The sequence below is a fragment of the Oncorhynchus keta genome, chromosome 35 (genome assembly GCF_023373465.1).
Source record: "Oncorhynchus keta strain PuntledgeMale-10-30-2019 chromosome 35, Oket_V2, whole genome shotgun sequence".
Classification (NCBI taxonomy): Eukaryota; Metazoa; Chordata; class Actinopteri; order Salmoniformes; family Salmonidae; genus Oncorhynchus; species Oncorhynchus keta.
In genome coordinates, this window is record NC_068455.1 from 8,197,571 (window position 1) to 8,220,843 (window position 23,273).

General features: G+C 39.2%; 1 protein-coding gene across 1 annotated transcript in view; it reads right to left on the reverse strand.

The window, feature by feature from the left end:
• Positions 1 to 8,268: 8,268 nt before the first annotated feature.
• The window catches only part of snx9a (sorting nexin 9a), a 30,464-nt gene continuing 15,459 nt past the window's right edge, over positions 8,269 to 23,273 (reverse strand). The window contains exons 10-18 of the mRNA XM_052496233.1: positions 13,707 to 13,837; positions 13,430 to 13,533; positions 13,191 to 13,294; positions 12,024 to 12,101; positions 10,639 to 10,715; positions 10,183 to 10,272; positions 9,845 to 9,959; positions 9,660 to 9,751; positions 8,269 to 8,565 (exon numbers count right to left, since the gene is read on the reverse strand). Of these exons, the coding sequence (XP_052352193.1) occupies positions 8,518 to 8,565; positions 9,660 to 9,751; positions 9,845 to 9,959; positions 10,183 to 10,272; positions 10,639 to 10,715; positions 12,024 to 12,101; positions 13,191 to 13,294; positions 13,430 to 13,533; positions 13,707 to 13,837 (839 nt within the window). The 3' untranslated portion in view covers positions 8,269 to 8,517. The remainder of the gene's footprint in view (positions 8,566 to 9,659; positions 9,752 to 9,844; positions 9,960 to 10,182; positions 10,273 to 10,638; positions 10,716 to 12,023; positions 12,102 to 13,190; positions 13,295 to 13,429; positions 13,534 to 13,706; positions 13,838 to 23,273) is intronic.

Below are 23,273 nucleotides of genomic sequence, written 5' to 3' on the forward strand. Positions count from 1 at the left end.
GAGTACAGTAGTGTATTAAACAGAGTGAGTACGGTAGTGTATTAAACAGAGTGAGTACGGTAGTGTACTAAACAGTGAGTACAGTAGTGTATTAAACAGAGTGAGTACGGTAGTGTACTAAACAGTGAGTACAGTAGTGTATTAAACAGTGAGTATGGTAGTGTATTAAACAGTGAGTACGGTAGTGTATTAAACAGAGTGAGTACGGTAGTGTACTAAACAGTGAGTACAGTAGTGTATTAAACAGAGTGAGTACGGTAGTGTACTAAACAGTGAGTACAGTAGTGTATTAAACAGAGTGAGTACGGTAGTGTACTAAACAGTGAGTACAGTAGTGTATTAAACAGAGTGAGTACGGTAGTGTATTAAACAGAGTGAGTACGGTAGTGTACTAAACAGTGAGTACAGTAGTGTATTAAACAGAGTGAGTACGGTAGTGTACTAAACAGTGAGTACAGTAGTGTATTAAACAGAGTGAGTACGGTAGTGTACTAAACAGTGAGTACAGTAGTGTATTAAACAGAGTGAGTACGGTAGTGTACTAAACAGTGAGTACAGTAGTGTATTAAACAGTGAGTACGGTAGTGTACTAAACAGTGAGTACAGTAGTGTATTAAACAGAGTGAGTACGGTAGTGTATTAAACAGAGTGAGTACGGTAGTGTATTAAACAGAGTGAGTACGGTAGTGTACTAAACAGAGTGAGTACTGTAGTGTACTAAACAGTGAGTACGGTAGTGTATTAAACAGAGTGAGTACGGTAGTGTATTAAACAGAGTGAGTACGGTAGTGTACTAAACAGAGTGAGTATGGTAGTGTATTAAACAGAGTGAGTACGGTAGTGTACTAAACAGAGTGAGTATGGTAGTGTATTAAACAGCCAAATATTTAATGACTAAAGGCTGGTTTATACTACATCTATCGATATGTCTGTAGAATGTTGTCGCTGTGACATCATAGACATGTCTGTAGAATGTTGTCGCTGTGACATCATAGACATGTCTGAGGAATGTTGTCGCTGTGACATCATAGACATGTCTAAGGAATGTTGTCGCTGTGACATCATAGACATGTCTGTAGACAGTTGTCGCTGTGACATCATAGACATGTCTGTAGACAGTTGTTGCTGTGACATCATAGACATGTCTGTAGACAGTTGTCGCTGTGACATCATAGACATGTCTGTAGACAGTTGTCGCTGTGACATCATAGACATTCTATTGTCGTTCGACAGACCTGTCGGAGTTAAAAAAGTATAAAACACAAAAACGACTGGTGGTCCGAAATAGCATAACTGGTGTATTTTAAAAGCAATAAACCATTTAAACGTTAATTTATTATACAGTGCCTAGTGAAAGTCTTCACCTCCCCCTTGGCATTTTTCCTATTTTGTTGCCTTACATCCTGGAATTATTATTTTTTTGATCATTTGATTTACACAACATGCCTACAACTTTGAAGATGCAAATATATGTTTTATTGTGAACAAGAAATAAGACAAAAAACATTAGTTGAGCGTGCATAACTATTCACCCCCTCAAAGTCAATACTTTGTAGAGGCATCTTTTGCAGCAATTACATCTGCAAGTCACTTGGGGTATGTCTCTATAATCTTGGCACATCTAGCCACTGGTATTTCTGCCCATTCTTCAAGGCAAAACTGCTCCAGCTCCTTCAAGTTGGATGGGTTCCGCTGGTGTACAGCAATCTTGAAGTCATTCCACAGATTCTCAATTGGATTGAGGTCTGGGCTTTGACGAGGCCATTCCAAGACATTTAAATATTTCCCCTTAAACCACTCGATTGTTGTTTTAGGAGTATGCGTAGGACCATTGTCCTGCTGGAAGGTGAACCTCTGCCCCAGTCTCAATCTCTGGAAGACTGAAACAGGTTTCCCCTCAAAGAATTTCCCTGTATTTAGCACCATCCATCATTCCTTCAATTCTGACCAGTTTCCCAGTCTCTGCCGATGAAAAACATCCCCACAGCATGATGCCGACATCACCATGCCTCACTGTGGGGAGGGTGTTCTCGGTGTGATGAGAGAGGTTGGGTTTGCGCCAGACATACATAGCGTTATCCTTGATGGCCAAAAAGCTCAACTTCAATCCCATCTGACCAGAGTACCTACTTCCATATGTTTACAGAGTTTCCCACATGCCTATTGGCGAACACCAAACGTGTTTGCTATTTTTTTTCTTTAAGCAATGGCTTTTTTTCTGGCCACTCTTCCGTAAAGCCCAGCTCTGTGGATTGTACGGCTTAAAATGGTCCTATGGACAGATACTCCAATCTCCGCTATAGAGCTTTGCAGCTCCTTCAGGATTATCTTTGGTCTCTTTGTTGCCTCTTTGATTAATGCCCTCCTTGCCTGGTCCATGAGTTTTGGTGGGCGGCCCTCTCTTGGTAGGTTTGTTGTGGTGCCATATTCTTTCCATTTTTGAATAATTGATTTAATAGTGCTCCGTGGGATGTTCAAAGTTTCAGATATTTTTTTATAACCCAACCTTGATCTGTACTTCTCCACAACTTTGTCCCTGACCTCTTAGGAGAGCTCATTTGGTCTTCATGGGGCAGCTTGCTTGGTGGTGCCCCTTGCTTAATGGTGTTGCAGACTCTGGGGCCTTTCAGAACAGGTGTATATATACTGAGATCATGTAACATTTATATTGCACACAGGTGTACTTTATTTAACTAATTTTGTGACTTCTGAAGGTAATTGGTTGCACCAGATCTTATTTAGGGGCTTCATAGTGTTGTGGTTTGTTCCTTGTCAATCATTTGCTAATTGGTGAAATTAGCATTCAGACAAGTAAATCAATGAATTTATTAATGCAATCGCAGACAGAAGTTGACAAAGGGAACATAGTATGTTTCCTAGTAAGTTCTGGAAAAATAGTAAAGGGTCCAAGTTATATTATGCTTGCAGTCAACCCCGAGTGATGTCACTGCCTACATCATTACCTTCTACTCATGAGACCAAGCCCACAGCTATACAAACAATAGTTTCAGTATTATCTAAAGGCTCAGCAGTCAATGTCCACTCCCCAAGTTGATTTATAGTGGTATGTCTGACTAGTCTCTTATCTCTTTCACTCCCCTGCAGAGTTCTGTGTCCATGAATCTTTTTTCCTAAAGGAGCTCTCTCACGGACACCCTGTTTTGACTGCAATAACTCACACATCTTTCAGACAGTTTCTTTATAAGAGGCAGAGACTATAACATAAAAGTGGAACAATTTGAATCCTTATAATAAATATATATTGTTAATCTGTATTCTAGGGCCTTCTAAATGTAGTGAGGGAGGGGTCTTATAACCCCCCTCCCCTTCTATTACTACAACATACGCATAATCAATTATTATAATACATCAAACATTTGGTGCAGCCCCTATCATGACCCTATCATGACCCCAAGGTGAACTTCATCATACGCACGCACCACTTTTCAAGTTTTTATTTTTTGGGAATTTTTTTAAACAAGTTTTTTTTTTCATTTCACTTCATCAATTTGGACTATTTTGTATATGTCCATTACATGAAATTCAAATAAAAATCCATTTAAATTACAGGTTGTAATGCAACAAAATAGGAAAATCGCCAAGGGGGATTAATTATTTTGCAAGGCACTGTGTGTCAGTCTAGCAAACCAGGTAACTAAAAGCAACTTTCTAAACAATGTTTTGGTTTGTTTCTAACTTAACGTTAGCTAGCTAGCTATCTGGCTAGTCAGTTGATATAATCACCATATTATGGCTGACAATGTCTTCTCTTTCGCAAATTTGTATTCATTATTACAGGAAAATATAAAACTCACAACAAGATCCTTAGTTGCAAGTTAATAGCGAGCTAATTACAGAAAAAAGCTTACGGTCGTGATTGTGACGAAATAAAAACAGTGCATTCTACATGACTATAGGCTTAACGTTAAACACAACACAACATAAATCAAAGTTTATTTGTCACATGCACAGGATACAGGAGGTATAGTTGGTACAGTGAAATGGTTACTTGCATAGTGGAGTCTTTTGTTTAGACATGTAGCTAGCTAGCTAAACAATGAACCATAATCCCAACTCATTAAATTACTGCCGTGCATGAATCTGCAGGTAGCTAATCAACCATGTTTAATGTTAGCTAGCTAGCTAAACAATGAACCATAATCCCAACTCATTAAATTACTGCCGTGCAATCAATCAATCCCTCCACTAACCCGGACAATGCTGCCCTGTGTGCGCCGCCCTATGGGACTCCCAATTCACGGGCCGGTTGTGATACAGCCCGGGATCGAACCAGGGTCTGTAGTGATACCTCTAGCACTGAGATGCAGTGCCTTTAGACCGTTGCGTCACCCGGGAGCCCCAACAAACTGGCAGCGCTCGAAACCAACTAGTTTCAATGTTAGCTAGCTAGCTAACATTAGGCTATAACTAGCAATGCAAATGGTTTTCTGAGATACTGTACTAATAATATTACTACACAGATCGTACACTTAACGTTAGCTAGCGAGCAAGCCAGCTGCCGTAAGCTAGCTAGCTAACAGCTAATGCTTTTTAACTTGCAATGAAAATGACTTTCTTACAAAATTAGAAATGTTTACTATCTTATTAAAATGTAGTTAGCTAGACTCTCTTACCCGTATACATGGTGGTCCTTCTGTGGCTAGTTGGTAGTTTGAAGATGTAATCGCTTGACACGAGTAAACAAAAGCCAGGGACACAAGTGGGTTCGATTAAACAAAAGACGGGAAAAAAGACCACAAAAGACCATAAACAAAAAGACGAGTAAACAAAAAGACGAGTAAACAAAACAAAAGCACACAAAAGACACGAGTGACAAAAGTAAGTAAACAAAAGACTTTGGATAAACAAAAGCGTCAAAAGACGCTAAAAAGGCATAAACAATTAAAATTATTATTATTAAAATCTTATTAAAATGTAGTAAACAAAAGACGCGAGTAAACAAAAGACTAAACAAAAGACGCCCGTAAACAAAAAAGACGCGAGTAAACAAAAGACGCTTATAAACAAAAAGCCGAGTAAACAAAAGACATGGAAACAAAAGACGCTTAAACAAAAGACGCGAGTAAACAAAAGACCGTCAAAAGACGCGAATGCAAAAGATGGTAAACAAAAGCTTAGTTTGAAAAAAGATGTAAACAAAAGACGCGAGTAAACAAAAGACGCGAGTAAACAAAAGACGCGAGTAAACAAAAGAAACAAAAGACACGAGTAAACAAAAGACACGAGTAAACAAAAGACTTCTGTGTGTTCTCTTTTTGACTCTTTATATATTTTATATATATTATATATATATATATATATATCACACTGTGCTTCCCACCGGGCATTACAATGACGTCAAAACTAGGTCAACTTCTTGCGTGATATACTATACTATACTGTTGTTGATTGCCGTTTCAGAAGACTCTACAATGTCTGGTTCAATAAAAAAAAAAAAAATTTAACCTAAAAAAAAAGGATTTTCTCATCCATCGTCTGATTAAGTCCGAGAGTCACCATGGCACAATCGTCCCCCAGAAAGAGAGCATTAGCAACAGGTTAGCCTGCAGGTGACAGCATTCCCTCCCCATATGCCCCCCTAGGCACAACTACAACAACATAACCAAAAAAAACGGGTGTAATTGTAATTGAAGAATCCATAGACTCTAACCACTTCTCGGAAAATTGGAAAACACTAAACAAACAACAACAACCTGAAACCCCACCTCTTTAAGGAATACCTAGGATAGGATAAAGTAATCCTTCTCACCCCCCCCCCTTAAAAGATTTAGATGCACTATTGTAAAGTGGCTGTTCCACTGGATGTCATAAGGTGAATGCACCAATTTGTAAGTCGCTCTGGATAAGAGCGTCTGCTAAATGACTTAAATGTAAATGTAAACGTAAACAACAAGAATGATCTATCCAATTTGGAGACATATGGGTAAACCACTTATCCAGTATGTTTGGCCTTATAACAAAAAAACAGAAAAAATATATACATAATCTTAGAATCAACTATTAAAGACTACCTGAACCAACTGGATTCTCTTATTAAATTGAATGAACTTAAGGACAAAATAAAAACCCTCCAACCCAAAAAAAGGCCGGTGGTGTTGATGGTGTCCTCCAATTAAATTCTAAAATATACAGACAACAAATTCCAATTGGCTATACTAAAACTCTTTAACATCATCCTTATATCTGGCATCTTCCCCAATATTTGGAACCAAGGACTGATCACGCCAATCCACAAAAGTAGAGACAAATTTGACCCCAATAACTATCGTGAGATATGCCTCAACATAAACCTTGGGAAAATCCTCCGTATTATCATTAACAGCAGACTCGTACATTTCCTCAGTGAAAACATGGTACTGAGCAAATGTCAAACCTCGATCTACTGCAGACCTGGGCCCTCACAGTCATTCAAAAATAAATGTATCAAAAAAGGTCCAGTCGCCATGACAACAAATACAAATTCCATCTTGACACACTTGACAACATCCCTTGGCCTAAACATCAGCGCCACAGGTAACTTCCACAAAGCTGTGAACGATCTGAGAGACAAGGCAAGAAGGGCCTTCCTTCTATGCCATCAAAAGGAACATAAAATTTGACATACAAATTAGGGTCTGGCTAAAAATATAGTTAGTTATAGAACCCATTGCCCTATATGGTTGAGGTCTGGGGTCCACTAACCAACCAAGAATTCACAAAATGGGACAAAAACCAAATTGAAACTGCATGCAGAATTCTGCAAAAATATCCTCTGTGAACACCAAATAGTGCATGCAGAGCAGAATGAGGCCGATACCCACTAATTATCAAAATCCAGAAAAGAGCCGTTAAATTCTACAACCACCTAAAAGGAAGCGATTCCCAAACCTTCCATAACAAAGCCAACACCTACAGAGAAAGAAACCTGGAGAAGAGTCCCCTAAGCAAGCTGGTCCTGGGGCTCTGTTCACAAACACAGACCCCACAGAGCCCCAGGACAGCAACACATTTAGACCAAACCAAATCATGAGAAAACAGAAAGATAATTACTTGACACATTGGAAAGGATTAACAAAAAAACTGAGTAAACTAGAATGCTATTTGGCCCTACACAGAGAGTACACAGCGGCAGAATACCTGACCACTGTGACTGACCCAAACTTAAGGAAAGCTTTGACTATGTACAGACTCAGTGAGCATAGCATTGTTATTCAGAAAGGCCGCCGTAGACAGACATGGCTCTCAAGAGATGACAGGCTATGTGCTCACTGGCCACAAAATGAGGTGGAAACTGAGCTGCACTTGTAAAGAACAAACACCACTGTAAATACAACCCATATTTATGTTTATTTATTTTCCCTTTTGTACTTTAACTATTTGCACATCGTTAAAACACTGTATATAGACATATAATATGACATTGAAATGTCTTTATTCTTCTGTGAGTGTAATGTTTACTGTTATTTTATATTGTTTATTTCACTTTTGTTATCTATTTTACTTGCTTTGGTAACATTAAGGTATTTTTCCCATGCTGATAAAGCCCTTAAATTGAATTGAGAGGGGAAATTCAGATAGACGTATGAGCACTCTTTAGTGTTGCATAGGGAGTGTGTGTGTGTGTGAGGTGTTCTATACATGAGAGGGCAGACTGAGTCAAATGGCTTTGTATGTGTGGAGGGAAGGAAAACACTGCCAGCAGTGTGTTTGCTTGAGTGGGAGGAGAACGGGGTGGCAGAGTGTGTGAATCACATGATCTTTCTGTCTCTGTCTTTCTCCGTCTCCCCTCTCTTATCTCTTTGTCTTCCCTATTTTCTCTCCGTCTCCCCTCTTTCTCTCACTTTCTCTCCCCTCTGTCTCTCTCTCTCTCTCCCCTCTGTCTCCCCTCTCTGTCTCTCTCTCTCCCCTCTGTCTCTCTCTCCCGTCTGTCTCTCTCTCCCCTCTGTCTCTCTCCCCTCTCTGTCTCTTTCTCCTATCTCTCTCTCCCCTCTGTCTCTCTCTCCCCTCTGTCTCTCTCTCCCCTCTGTCTCTCTCTCCCCTCTGTCTCTCTCTCCCTCTGTCTCTCTCTCCCCCCTGTCTCTCTCTCCCCTCTCTCTCTCCCCTCTGTCTCTCTCTCCCCTCTGTCTCTCTCTCCCCCCTGTCTCTCTCTCTCCCCTGTCTCTCTCTCCCCTCTGTCTCTCTCTCCCCTCTGTATCCCCTCTCTAAATCACATTATCCAGAATAATAAGACAAAGTGAAAACATCCAACCAAAATAAACAGGAAATACAACCATTTCATATATCTATATTATAAATAAAAGAGATATAATTAGAGGGTTATGAAACAACATTTAACATATTGTTCTGCATTGTGATATTAAAATATAACATCGTTATGTTTAACTCCTTGTGTAGTTAAAAGGCACAGGGTGATACTGTCTTCCAACTACATCATCCAGACACCAGTCCATCCTGTTTAAGGTTGTTGGTCCCACGAAGCAGAAAGGAGAAGAATAAGGTTTGTGTGTTTGTTTCCCTTTACAGGGTGGTAAACTGGCCCAGGGTTTGCTTCAGCTTCTCAGCAATCTGACCAATGAGAAGAAAACTACATTAACAATCATGCAACAGGAGACGAGAACTACATTAACCAGAGCATGCAATGGCACATTAAACAACATACAGAGACAACGACACTAACCAGAGCATGCAACAGGAGACGAGAACTACATGAACCATCATGCAACAGGAGACAACACCTACATTAACCAGAGCATGCATCTCCAGTATTACTCTTCAGACTTGTGTGATATAGAGCACATGGATGTCTTTCAAAACTATAATGTCTTTCAAACCATATTGTCTTTTCAAACCATATTGTATTTTCAAACCATAATGTCTTTTCAAACCATATTGTCTCTATCCAAACATTTGATTCTTTCAAAACATCATGAAACACAATAACCCCCTCTCTCTCTTACCGTTTCATAGAACCCCCTCTCTCTCTTACCGTTTCATAGAACCCCCTCTCTCTCTTACCGTTTCATAGAACCCCCTCTCTCTCTTACCGTTTCACCCCTTTCTCTTACCGTTTCATAGAACCCTCCCTCTCTCTCTTACCGTTTCATAGAACCCCTCTCTCTCTTACCGTTTCATAGAACCCCTCTCTCTCTTACCGTTTCAGAACCCTCCCTCTCTCTTACCCCCCTCCCTCTCTTACCCCCCTTACCGTTTCATTCTCTCTCTTACCCCCTTACTGTTTCATAGAACCCTCCCTCTCTTACCCCCCTTACCGTTTCATAGAACCCTCCCTCTCTTACCCCCCTTACCGTTTCATAGAACCCTCTCTCTCTTACCCCCCTTACTGTTTCATAGAACCCTCCCTCTCTTACCCCCCTTACCGTTTCATAGAACCCTCTCTCTCTACCCCCTTACTGTTTCATAGAACCCTCCCTCTCTTACCCCCCTTACCGTTTCATAGAACCCTCCCTCTCTTACCCCCCTTACCGTTTCATAGAACCCTCTCTCTTACCCCCCCCGTTACTGTTTCATAGAACCCTCCCTCTCTTACCCCCCTTACCATAGAACCCTCCCTCTTTTACCCCCCTACCGATAGAACCCTCCCTCTCTTACCGCCCCCCCCTTACTGTTTCATAGAACCCTCCCTCTCTTACCCCCCTTACCGTTTCATAGAACCTGATCTGTTCTTCCAGGTAGAGCTGCATGACTCTGTTGTAGTCATAGATACGGTTGCTATGGAAGTGGTTCATCTCAGCTGTATGGAAACACAGTTGGCAGGTAAGAGGTTGTGTTACACAGGTGAACGTGCGTGTGTGTGTGTGTGTGTGTGTGTGTGTGTGTGTGTTACCTTGTAGTGAGTAGCACATGATGCTGATGCGTTTGGCCATGGTCCCTTTATCCTGTGTGGTGATCTTCCCTGCTGCCACCATCTTGTCCCCTTCCCTCACCTTCTCTATAGCCGCCTACACACACGCACGCACGCACGCGCACACACACACTTGATTTAGCTTGACCAGCACTTCTGGAGGGCGGATTTTGTACTTTTAGGACTATTCCATTGGTTCTACTGTTACGGGCCAGCTCAACAAACTACTTCTTCAACTTAGTCGTGATCTGACGTGTATCAGGCTACAATACTTAATAATAATAATAGTTGACAGTATTAGAGTAGTATCTGTTGTGTACCCTGTGTACTCCGATAGTATCAGGGAAGCAGCCTAGCAGCCCTTTGTATTCGTTGTTGGTTTCCATCAGGAAGTGAAGGTCTTTTCTGGGCTGAAAGAAATATACATCACAACAGTTTATTTTCACTCGGGGTCTGTAGTTCGACCTTCAGAGACAATGAGAGAATGAGGCAGAGGGAGAGAGAAAGAAGGGGATGGATAGTAGAGAGAGAGAGAGAGAGAGAGAGAGAGAGAGAGAGAGAGAGAGAGAGAGAGAGAGAGAGAGAGAGAGAGAGAGAGAGAGAGAGAGAGAGAGAGAGAGAGAGAGAGAGAGAGAGAGAGAGAGAGAGAGAGAGAGAGAGAGAGAGAGAGAGAGAGAGAGAGAGAGAGAGAGAGAGAGAGAGAAGAGAGAGAGACGAACAGGAAATGCCTCAGGGACAGGAAGAACATAGGTTATCTATGCGTGTGTGTGTGTTACCTGCTCAGCTACGATCTGTGAGATCTCCTCGTATGTTTTCCCTGCAGCTGTGAGAGCATCTGTGAGTGTGGCCTCTCCTACACCACACACACCACACCACACACACACACACACCACACACACACGACAGAGACCAACTTAATCATTGTGCACCACAGAGCATACATTTGAGGTGGCAGGGTAGCCTAGTGGTTAGAGTGTAGAGGTGGCAGGTAGCCTAGTGGTTAGAGTGTAGAGGTGGCAGGTAGCCTAGTGGTTAGAGTGTAGAGGTGGCAGGTAGCCTAGTGGTTAGAGTGTAGAGGTGGCAGGTAGCCTAGTGGTTAGAGTGTAGAGGTGGCAGGGTAGCCTAGTGGTTAGAGTGTAGAGGTGGCAGGGTAGCCTAGTGGTTAGAGTGTAGAGGTGGCAGGGTAGCCTAGTGGTTAGAGTGTAGAGGTGGCAGGTAGCCTAGTGGTTAGAGTGTAGAGGTGGCAGGGTAGCCTAGTGGTTAGAGTGTAGAGGTGGCAGGGTAGCCTAGTGGTTAGAGTGTAGAGGTGGCAGGTAGCCTAGTGGTTAGAGTGTAGAGGTGGCAGGGTAGCCTAGTGGTTAGAGTGTAGAGGTGGCAGGGTAGCCTAGTTGTTAGAGTGTAGAGGTGGCAGGGTAGCCTAGTGGTTAGAGTGTAGAGGTGGCAGGTAGCCTAGTGGTTAGAGTGTAGAGGCGGCAGGGTAGCCTACTGGCTAGAGTGTAGAGGTGGCAGGTAGCCTAGTGGTTAGAGTGTAGAGGTGGCAGGGTAGCCTAGTGGTTAGAGTGTAGAGGTGGCAGGTAGCCTAGTGGTTAGAGCGTAGAGGTGGCAGGGTAGCCGAGTGGTTAGAGTGTAGAGGTGGCAGGGTAGCCTAGTGGTTAGAGTGTAGAGGTGGCAGGGTAGCCTAGTGGTTAGAGTGTAGAGGTAGCAGGTAGCCTAGTGGTTAGAGCGTAGAGGTGGCAGGGTAGCCGAGTGGTTAGAGTGTAGAGGTGGCAGGGTAGCCTAGTGGTTAGAGTGTAGAGGTGGCAGGGTGGCCTAGTGGTTAGAGTGTAGAGGTGGCAGGGTGGCCTAGTGGTTAGAGTGTAGAGGTGGCAGGGTGGCCTAGTGGTTAGAGTGTAGAGGTGGCAGGGTAGCCTAGTGGTTAGAGTGTAGAGGTGGCAGGTAGCCTAGTGGTTAGATTGTAGAGGTGGCAGGGTAGCCTAGTGGTTAGAGTGTAGAGGTGGCAGGGTAGCCTAGTGGTTAGAGTGTCGTTCTGCCCCTGAACAAGGCAGTTAACCCGCTGTTCCTAGGCCGTCATTGAAAATAAGAATTTGTTCTTAACTGACTTGCCTAGTTAAATAAAGGTAAAACAATATATAAAAAAATCCTCATGGGAGTCAGTCAATACCTGTATAGCCACTGGTGTTGAAGACAGATGACAGGTTCTGAAAGGCTTTCCCAATCTTCTGGTACTCCTTACGCAGAGCTGAACACATCAAACAGACACCTGGTTTAATGCAGTACGACTTGGGAGGGAGTTGTAGTTTTAACACAGTATGGCTAGGAGGGAGTTGTAGTTTTAACAGAGTATGGCTAGGAGGGAGTTGTAGTTTTAACAGAGTATGGCTAGGAGGGAGTTGTAGTTTTAACAGAGTATGGCTAGGAGGGAGTTGTAGTTTTAACAGAGTATGGCTAGGAGGGAGTTGTAGTTTTAACAGAGTATGGCTAGGAGGGAGTTGTAGTTTTAACAGAGTATGGCTAGGAGGGAGTTGTAGTTTTAACAGAGTATGGCTAGGAGAGAGTTGTAGTTTTAACACAGTATGGCTAGGAGGGAGTGGATGTCATAAGGTGAATGCACCAATTTGTAAGTCGCTCTGGATAAGAGCGTCTGCTAAATGACTTAAATGTAAATGTAATGTAATTTTAACAGAGTATGGCTAGGAGGGAGTTGTAGTTTTAACACAGTATGGCTCGGAGGGAGTTGTAGTTTTAACAGAGTATGGCTAGGAGGGTGTTGTAGTTTTAACAGAGTATGGCTAGGAGGGAGTTGTAGTTTTAACAGAGTATGGCGAGGAGTGAGTTGTAGTTTTAACAGAGTATGGCTAGGAGGGAGTTGTAGTTTTAACAGAGTATGGCTAGGAGGGAGTTGTAGTTTTAACAGAGTATGGTTAGGAGGGAGTTGTAGTTTTAACAGAGTATGGCTAGGAGGGAGTTGTAGTTTTAACAGAGTATGGCTAGGAGGGAGTTGTAGTTTTAACAGAGTATGGCTAGGAGGGAGTTGTAGTTTTAACAGAGTATGGCTAGGAGGGAGTTGTAGTTTTAACAGAGTATGGCTAGGAGGGAGTTGTAGTTTTAACAGAGTATGGCTAGGAGGGAGTTGTAGTTTTAACAGAGTATGGCTAGGAGGGAGTTGTAGTTTTAACAGAGTAGGGTTATGGTTGAGACTGGGTGTGGACATGAAGTTGGGGTTTAGAATTTTCAGAGAGGAGTGTAGGTAGAGTTTGTAGTTTTTCAAGGCAGGAAGGGTGTGTGTGTGTGTGTGTGTGTGTGTGTGTGTGTGTGTTTCGCTCCTCACGGCCTGTGCAGCGTTTCCAGTGTATGTTCCCAACGTTCAGCAGGTCTTTAACTCCATCATCCATCTCTTTAGTGAACCTACTGAACAACTCACACTTCTGCTCCCTACACACACACACACACACACACACACACACACACACACACACACACACACACACACACACACACACACAGCCAGATAAGAACCGATGTCAAATAAGCATCTGAAATCTGTGTGTATCCATCTACCATACGTACACTTCTATTATGTCTAACTCAGGAGCTTCAGGGTCGATGGTGGAGAAGACCATTGGTCCAACACACTCATCCTTCTCTGCTCTCCTCTTCCCGGTCTTCCACTCCTGACCAAACACATTCGCACAGACAGACAGAGAGAGTGAAGGACTGCACGACTGTGTGCGTGCGTGCGTGTGTGCGTGTGCGTGCGTGCGTGCGTGCGCGTGTGTGCGTGCGTGCGTCTGTGTGTGTGTGTGTGTGCGTGTGTGTGTGTGTGCGTGTGTGTGTGTGTGTGTACCTTCTCGTCTCTGTATGTGAGGAAGAGCTGGAAGACGTCACTGTTGGAGACGACAGGATGACGACACATACGACACATCCAGCCCTGCAGTCTCTCCATCCTCATCTTGATAAACTCCTCCTCAAAACGACCTGGATACAATAATAATAATAATAATAATATTAATAATAATAATAATAATAATAATAATAATAATAATATTGCATTTGACGACTAATTGGTCCTTGGTCACTCCACCTGTTATCACTTAATAACAAACTTGTGTGCCATCTGTAAATACGAATACAAAATGTTAAATTAGGAGCCTAGATTGGTTCAGCCACAGAAAAAGACAGCAAGCTTTCCCGCTAGCCATGATTGGCTGAGATAATGAGTGGGCTGGACATGCAGAGAGATGAGTTCCGATTGGTCTGCCATACAGCATGTTTCTGTCTATTTGAGCCGGTCAGTATGTCTAGGTAATCCTGTCTAACGCATCTTTAAAAAAACAAATAAAAGATCTCGTGGTATAACTGCGTAAGTGTTGCTCTCTACTTTCAGGAGGACAGAGTTTTGAAATCAGGGGAATTAGAGTATGGTGGCTAAAGAGACCTGTCTCTGGATGACATCTTCCATTTAAGGGAAACCATGGCAACCGTGAGAGAGGGAGAAGCATCCATCCATGTATAAGGGTAAGATAGTCCAGCTTGCTACATTTTCAGATATTACATGTTTCAACATTTTGTCAGAAAGTTGTATTCATTTCATGTTAAAGTGTACTGTTAGCTAGCTAGCTGACGTTAGCTGACTAGCTCGCTAGCTAATATTACACGTATGATCTGTGGGGTAATATTATTCGTATCTCAAAGCCATTTGGTTTGCTAGTTATTAGCCTAAAGTTAGCAAGCTAGTTATAACATGGAACCTGTTCTTCAGCTTTTGGACTATTAAATTGTCATTTCCTGTATTATATTAATACTTATAATTATACGAAAAATGGTATTATATTATACTGATACATTTACTTTATTGTTCATATTATTATATTTCTTATTGTTGTTGTACCTGCCAGTAAGCAGGTTGGACGACGTTATACCAGGCATATCCCGTCTCTACGGACTAATAAAACCAGAAACATTTTCTGTTATATTACTGGGAGTGTTTAAATATAAGTCCTCTGTTATATTACGGTTTAAATATAAGTCCTCTGTTATATTACGGTTTAAATATAAGTCCTCTGTTATATTACGGTTTAAATATAAGTCCTCTGTTATATTACGGTTAAAATATAAGTCCTCTGTTATATTACGGTTAAAATACAAGTCCTCTGTTATATTACGGTTTAAATATAAGGGCTCTGTTATATTACGGTTTAAATATAAGGGCTCTGTTATATTACGGTTTAAATATAAGGGCTCTGTTATATTACGGTTAAAATATAAGGGCTCTGTTATATTACGGTTTAAATATAAGGGCTCTGTTATATTACGGTTTAAATATAAGGGCTCTGTTATATTACGGTTAAAATATAAGGGCTCTGTTATATTACGGTTTAAATATAAGGGCTCTGTTATATTACGGTTTAAATATAAGGGCTCTGTTATATTACGGTTAAAATATAAGGGCTCTGTTATATTACGGTTTAAATATAAGGGCTCTGTTATATTACGGTTAAAATACAAGGGCTCTGTTATATTACTGTTTAAATGTAAGGGCTCTGTTATATTACGGTTTAAATGTAAGTGCTCTTGCTAAACATGTATTATGTTTCCACATTTTCTAGTCTTAGTTATTACACCCCTTTGATGATATTCATGTCCTCAGTTTGTTATGCCATGTTCTCTTCTGTTTTAGTTTATGTCTGTCAGTGTCCTCCTTATTACATGGTACTGTTAAACCCATTTACCTCCTTATTATGTGTTACTGTTAAACCCATTTACCTCCTTATTACATGGTACTGTTAAACCCATTTACCTCCTTATTATGTGTTACTGTTAAACCCATTTATCTCCTTATTATGTGTTACTGTTAAACCCATTTACCTCCTTATTATGTGTTACTGTTAAACCCATTTACCTCCTTATTATGTGTTACTGTTAAACCCATTTACCTCCTTATTATGTGGTACTGTTAAACACATTTACCTCCTGTTAATTACATGGTACTGTTAAACCCATTTACCTCCTTATTAAGTGGTACTGTTAAACCCATTTACCTCCTTATTATGTGTTACTGTTAAACCCATTTACCTCCTTATTACATGGTACTGTTAAACCCATTTACCTCCTTATTATGTGTTACTGTTAAACCCATTTACCTCCTTATTATGTGTTACTGTTAAACCCATTTACCTCCTTATTAGGTGGTACTGTTAAAACCATTTACCTCCTTATTATGTGTTACTGTTAAACCCATTTACCTCCTTATTATGTGTTACTGTTAAACCCATTTACCTCCTTATTATGTGTTACTGTTAAACCCATTTACCTCCTTATTATGTGTTACTGTTAAACCCATTTACCTCCTTATTATGTGTTACTGTTAAACCCATTTACCTCCTTATTACATGGTACTGTTAAACCCATTTACCTCCTTATTATGTGTTACTGTTAAACCCATTTACCTCCTTATTATGTGTTACTGTTAAACCCATTTATCTCCTTATTATGTGGTACTGTTAAACCCATTTATCTCCTTATTATGTGTTACTGTTAAACCCATTTACCTCCTTATTATGTGTTACTGTTAAACCCATTTACCTCCTTATTATGTGGTACTGTTAAACACATTTACCTCCTGTTAATTACATGGTACTGTTAAACCCATTTACCTCCTTATTATGTGGTACTGTTAAACCCATTTATCTCCTTATTATGTGTTACTGTTAAACCCATTTACCTCCTTTTAATTACATGGTACTGTTAAACCCATTTACCTCCTTATTACATGGTACTGTTAAACCCATTTACCTCCTTATTACATGGTACTGTTAAACCCATTTACCTCCTTATTATGTGGTACTGTTAAACCCATTTACCTCCTTATTACATGGTACTGTTAAACCCATTTACCTCCTTATTATGTGGTACTGTTAAACCCATTTATCTCCTTATTATGTGGTACTGTTAAACCCATTTACCTCCTTATTATGTGTTACTGTTAAACCCATTTACCTCCTTATTATGTGTTACTGTTAAACCCATTTACCTCCTTATTACATGGTACTGTTAAACCCATTTACCTCCTTATTATGTGTTACTGTTAAACCCATTTACCTCCTTATTATGTGTTACTGTTAAACCCATTTACCTCCTTATTACATGGTACTGTTAAACACATTTACCTCCTTATTATGTGTTACTGTTAAACCCATTTACCTCCTGTTAATTACATGGTACTGTTAAACCCATTTATCTCCTTATTATGTGTTACTGTTAAACCCATTTACCTCCTTATTATGTGTTACTGTTAAACCCATTTACCTCCTTATTATGTGTTACTGTTAAACCCATTTACCTCCTTATTATGTGTTACTGTTAAACCCATTTACCTCCTTATTATGTGTTACTGTTAAACCCATTTACCTCCTTATTATGTGGTACTGTTAAACCCATTTACCTCCTTATTATGTGTTACTGTTAAACCCATTTACCTCCTTATTATGTGTTACTGTTAAACCCATTTACCTCCTTATTACATGGTACTGTTAAACCCATTTACCTCCTTATTATGTGTTACTGTTAAACCCATTTACCTCCTTATTATGTGGTACTGTTAAACCCATTTACCTCCTTATTACATGGTACTGTTAAACCCATTTACCTCCTTATTATGTGTTACTGTTAAACCCATTTACCTCCTTATTATGTGTTACTGTTAAACCCATTTATCTCCTTATTATGTGTTACTGTTAAACCCATTTACCTCCTTATTATGTGTTACTGTTAAACCCATTTACCTCCTTATTATGTGTTACTGTTAAACCCATTTATCTCCTTATTATGTGTTACTGTTAAACCCATTTACCTCCTGTTAATTACATGGTACTGTTAAACCCATTTAACTCCTTATTATGTGTTACTGTTAAACCCATTTACCTCCTTATTATGTGTTACTGTTAAACCCATTTACCTCCTTATTACATGGTACTGTTAAACCCATTTACCTCCTTATTACATGGTACTGTTAAACCCATTTATCTCCTTATTATGTGTTACTGTTAAACCCATTTATCTCCTTATTATGTGTTACTGTTAAACCCATTTCCCTCCTGTTAATTACATGGTACTGTTAAACCCATTTATCTCCTTATTATGTGTTACTGTTAAACCCATTTACCTCCTTATTATGTGTTACTGTTAAACCCATTTACCTCCTTATTATGTGTTACTGTTAAACCCATTTACCTCCTTATTATGTGTTACTGTTAAACCCATTTACCTCCTTATTATGTGTTACTGTTAAACCCATTTACCTCCTTATTATGTGTTACTGTTAAACCCATTTACCTCCTTATTACATGGTACTGTTAAACCCATTTACCTCCTTATTATGTGTTACTGTTAAACCCATTTACCTCCTTATTATGTGTTACTGTTAAACCCATTTACCTCCTTATTATGTGTTACTGTTAAACCCATTTACCTCCTGTTAATTACATGGTACTGTTAAACCCATTTATCTCCTTATTATGTGTTACTGTTAAACCCATTTACCTCCTTATTATGTGTTACTGTTAAACCCATTTACCTCCTTATTATGTGTTACTGTTAAACCCATTTACCTCCTTATTACATGGTACTGTTAAACCCATTTACCTCCTTATTATGTGTTACTGTTAAACCCATTTACCTCCTTATTACATGGTACTGTTAAACCCATTTACCTCCTTATTACATGGTACTGTTAAACCCATTTACCTCCTTATTATGTGTTACTGTTAAACCCATTTACCTCCTTATTATGTGTTACTGTTAAACCCATTTACCTCCTTATTACATGGTACTGTTAAACCCATTTACCTCCTTATTATGTGTTACTGTTAAACCCATTTACCTCCTTATTATGTGTTACTGTTAAACCCATTTACCTCCTTATTACATGGTACTGTTAAACCCATTTACCTCCTTATTATGTGTTACTGTTAAACCCATTTACCTCCTTATTACATGGTACTGTTAAACCCATTTACCTCCTTATTATGTGTTACTGTTAAACCCATTTACCTCCTTATTATGTGGTACTGTTAAACCCATTTACCTCCTTATTATGTGTTACTGTTAAACCCATTTATCTCCTTATTATGTGTTACTGTTAAACCCATTTACCTCCTTATTATGTGTTACTGTTAAACCCATTTACCTCCTTATTACATGGTACTGTTAAACCCATTTACCTCCTTATTACATGGTACTGTTAAACCCATTTACCTCCTTATTATGTGTTACTGTTAAACCCATTTACCTCCTTATTATGTGTTACTGTTAAACCCATTTACCTCCTTATTATGTGTTACTGTTAAACCCATTTACCTCCTTATTATGTGTTACTGTTAAACCCATTTATCTCCTTATTATGTGTTACTGTTAAACCCATTTACCTCCTTATTATGTGTTACTGTTAAACCCATTTACCTCCTTATTATGTGTTACTGTTAAACCCATTTACCTCCTTATTATGTGTTACTGTTAAACCCATTTACCTCCTTATTATGTGTTACTGTTAAACCCATTTACCTCCTTATTATGTGTTACTGTTAAACCCATTTACCTCCTTATTATGTGTTACTGTTAAACCCATTTACCTCCTTATTATGTGTTACTGTTAAACCCATTTACCTCCTTATTATGTGTTACTGTTAAACCCATTTACCTCCTTATTATGTGTTACTGTTAAACCCATTTACCTCCTTATTATGTGTTACTGTTAAAACCCATTTACCTCCTTATTATGTGTTACTGTTAAACTCATTTATCTCCTTATTATGTGTTACTGTTAAACCCATTTATCTCCTTATTACATGGTACTGTTAAACCCATTTATCTCCTTATTATGTGTTACTGTTAAACCCATTTACCTCCTTATTATGTGTTACTGTTAAACCCATTTATCTCCTTATTACGTGGTACTGTTAAACCCATTTACCTCCTTATTACATGGTACTGTTAAACCCATTTACCTCCTTATTATGTGTTACTGTTAAACCCATTTATCTCCTTATTACATGGTACTGTTAAACCCATTTATCTCCTTATTATGTGTTACTGTTAAACCCATTTATCTCCTTATTACATGGTACTGTTAAACCCATTTACCTCCTTATTACATGGTACTGTTAAACCCATTTACCTCCTTATTATGTGTTACTGTTAAACCCATTTATCTCCTTATTATGTGTTACTGTTAAACCCATTTACCTCCTTATTACATGGTACTGTTAAACCCATTTACCTCCTTATTATGTGTTACTGTTAAACCCATTTACCTCCTTATTATGTGTTACTGTTAAACCCATTTACCTCCTTATTATGTGTTACTGTTAAACCCATTTACCTCCTTATTATGTGTTACTGTTAAACCCATTTACCTCCTTATTATGTGTTACTGTTAAACCCATTTACCTCCTGTTAATTACATGGTACTGTTAAACCCATTTACCTCCTGTTAATTACATGGTACTGTTAAACCCATTTATCTCCTTATTACATGGTACTGTTAAACCCATTTACCTCCTTATTATGTGTTACTGTTAAACCCATTTACCTCCTTATTATGTGTTACTGTTAAACCCATTTACCTCCTTATTATGTGTTACTGTTAAACCCATTTACCTCCTTATTATGTGTTACTGTTAAACCCATTTACCTCCTTATTATGTGTTACTGTTAAACCCATTTACCTCCTTATTATGTGTTACTGTTAAACCCATTTATCTCCTTATTATGTGTTACTGTTAAACCCATTTATCTCCTTATTATGTGTTACTGTTAAACCCATTTACCTCCTTATTATGTGTTACTGTTAAACCCATTTACCTCCTTATTATGTGTTACTGTTAAACCCATTTATCTCCTTATTACATGGTACTGTTAAACCCATTTACATGGTGTTACTGTTAAACCCATTTATCCCTTATTATGTGTTACTGTTAAACCCATTTACCTCCTTATTATGTGTTACTGTTAAACCCATTTACATTTACCTTTACCTGTTAAATTTCCTTATTACATGGTACTGTTAAACCCATTTCCTTCCTGTTAATTACATGGTACTGTTAAACCCATTTCCTCCTTATTATGTGTTACTGTTAAACCCATTTACCTCCTTATTATGTGTTACTGTTAAACCCATTTTCCTGTTAATTTATGGTTACTGTTAAACCCATTTACCTCCTTATTAATGTTACTGTTAAACCCATTTACCTCCTTTTATGTGTTACCTTAAACCCATTTATCTCCTTATTATTGTTACTGTTAAACATTTATCTCCTTATTATGTGTACTTTAAACCCATTTGGCCTTGTCCTTATTATGTGTTACTGTTAAACCCATTTACCTCCTTAGATGTGTTACTGTTAAACCCATTTCCTTCCTGTTAATTACATGGTACTGTTAAACCCATTTATCTCCATTATGTGTTACTGTTAAACCCATTTACCTGACCTTATTATGTGTTACCATTGTCAAACCCAATACATTTTTATGACCTCCTTATTAGATGTTATTGTTAAAACCATTTACCTCCTTATTATGAACTACTGTTAAACCTCATTTCCTGGCCATTAATTACATGGTACTGTTAAACCCATTTCCTTCCTGTTAATTACATGGCCACTGTTAAACCCATTTCCTTCCTGTTAATTACATGGTACTGATAAACCCATTTCCTTCCTGTTAATTACATGGTACTATTAAACCTCACTTCCATTGTCAACAGGCTAATTACATGGTATTTAAACCCACTAGATGGCCATTCCTGTTAATTACATGGTATTTAAACCCATTCCCATCCTGTCAACAGGCTCCAATTAGAACCCATTTCCTTCCTCAATTACATGGCCATTGTCAAACCCATTTCCTTCCTGTTAATTAGATGGTACTGTTAAACCCACTTGGCCATTGTCAATTACAGGCTCCAATTAGAACTATTTATGACCTCACTACATGGCCATTGTCAACATTTCTTCCAATATAGAACTATTTAAACCTCACTAGGTGGCCATTGTCAAGGCTCCAATACAGAACCATTTATGACCTCACTAGATGGCCATTGTTAAACCCAGGCTCCTGTTAATTAATGGTATTTAAACCTCACTAGATGGCCATCCTGTCATTACAGGCTCCAATTAAACCCATTTATGACCTCAATTACATGGCCATTGTTAAAGGCTTTCCCTATGAATTATTTATGACCTCATTAGATGGCCATTGTCAACAGGCTCCAATACAGAACGTTTATGACCTCACTAGATTTGCCATTGTCACCATATGTGTTTTGTCCCGACAGAACTATTTATGACCTCACTAGATGGCCATTGTAAACCTACAACAACCATTTATGACCTCACTAGATGGCCATTGTGTAAAAAAAAATAAATACAGATCATTGGATTTATGACCTCACTAATGGCCATTGTCAACATTTTAATACAGAACTATTTATGACCTCAAGATGGCCATTGTCAAAAGGCTCTTTTATACAGAACTTTATTTATGACCTCACTAGATGGCCATTGTCAATAATAAATCCAATTTAGAAGACACTTTTATCCAACGTGCCTCATAGATGGCCATTGTCAGGGCTCGATAAGAACACCTCACTAGATGGCCATTGTCAACAGGCTCCAATACAGAACTATTTATGACCTCACTAGATGGCCATTGTCAACAGGCTCCAATACAGAACTATTTATGACCTCACTAGATGGCCATTGTCAACAGGCTCCAATACAGAACTATTTATGACCTCACTAGATGGCCATTGTCAACAGGCTCCAATACAGAACTATTTATGACCTCACTAGATGGCCATTGTCAACAGGCTCCAATACAGAACTATTTATGACCTCACTAGATGGCCATTGTCAACAGGCTCCAATACAGAACTATTTATGACCTCACTAGATGGCCATTGTCAACAGGCTCCAATACAGAACTATTTATGACCTCACTAGATGGCCATTGTCAACAGGCTCCAATACAGAACTATTTATGACCTCACTAGATGGCCATTGTCAACAGGCTCCAATACAGAACTATTTATGACCTCACTAGATGGCCATTGTCAACAGGCTCCAATATATAATTATTTATGACCTCACTAGATGGCCATTGTCAACAGGCTCCAATATAGAATTATTTATGACCTCACTAGATGGCCATTGTCAACAGGCTCCAATATAGAATTATTTATGACCTCACTAGATGGCCATTGTCAACAGGCTCCAATATAGAATTATTTATGACCTCACTAGATGGCCATTGTCAACAGGCTCCAATACAGAACTATTTATGACCTCACTAGATGGCCATTGTCAACAGGCTCCAATATAGAATTATTTATGACCTCACTAGATGGCCATTGTCAACA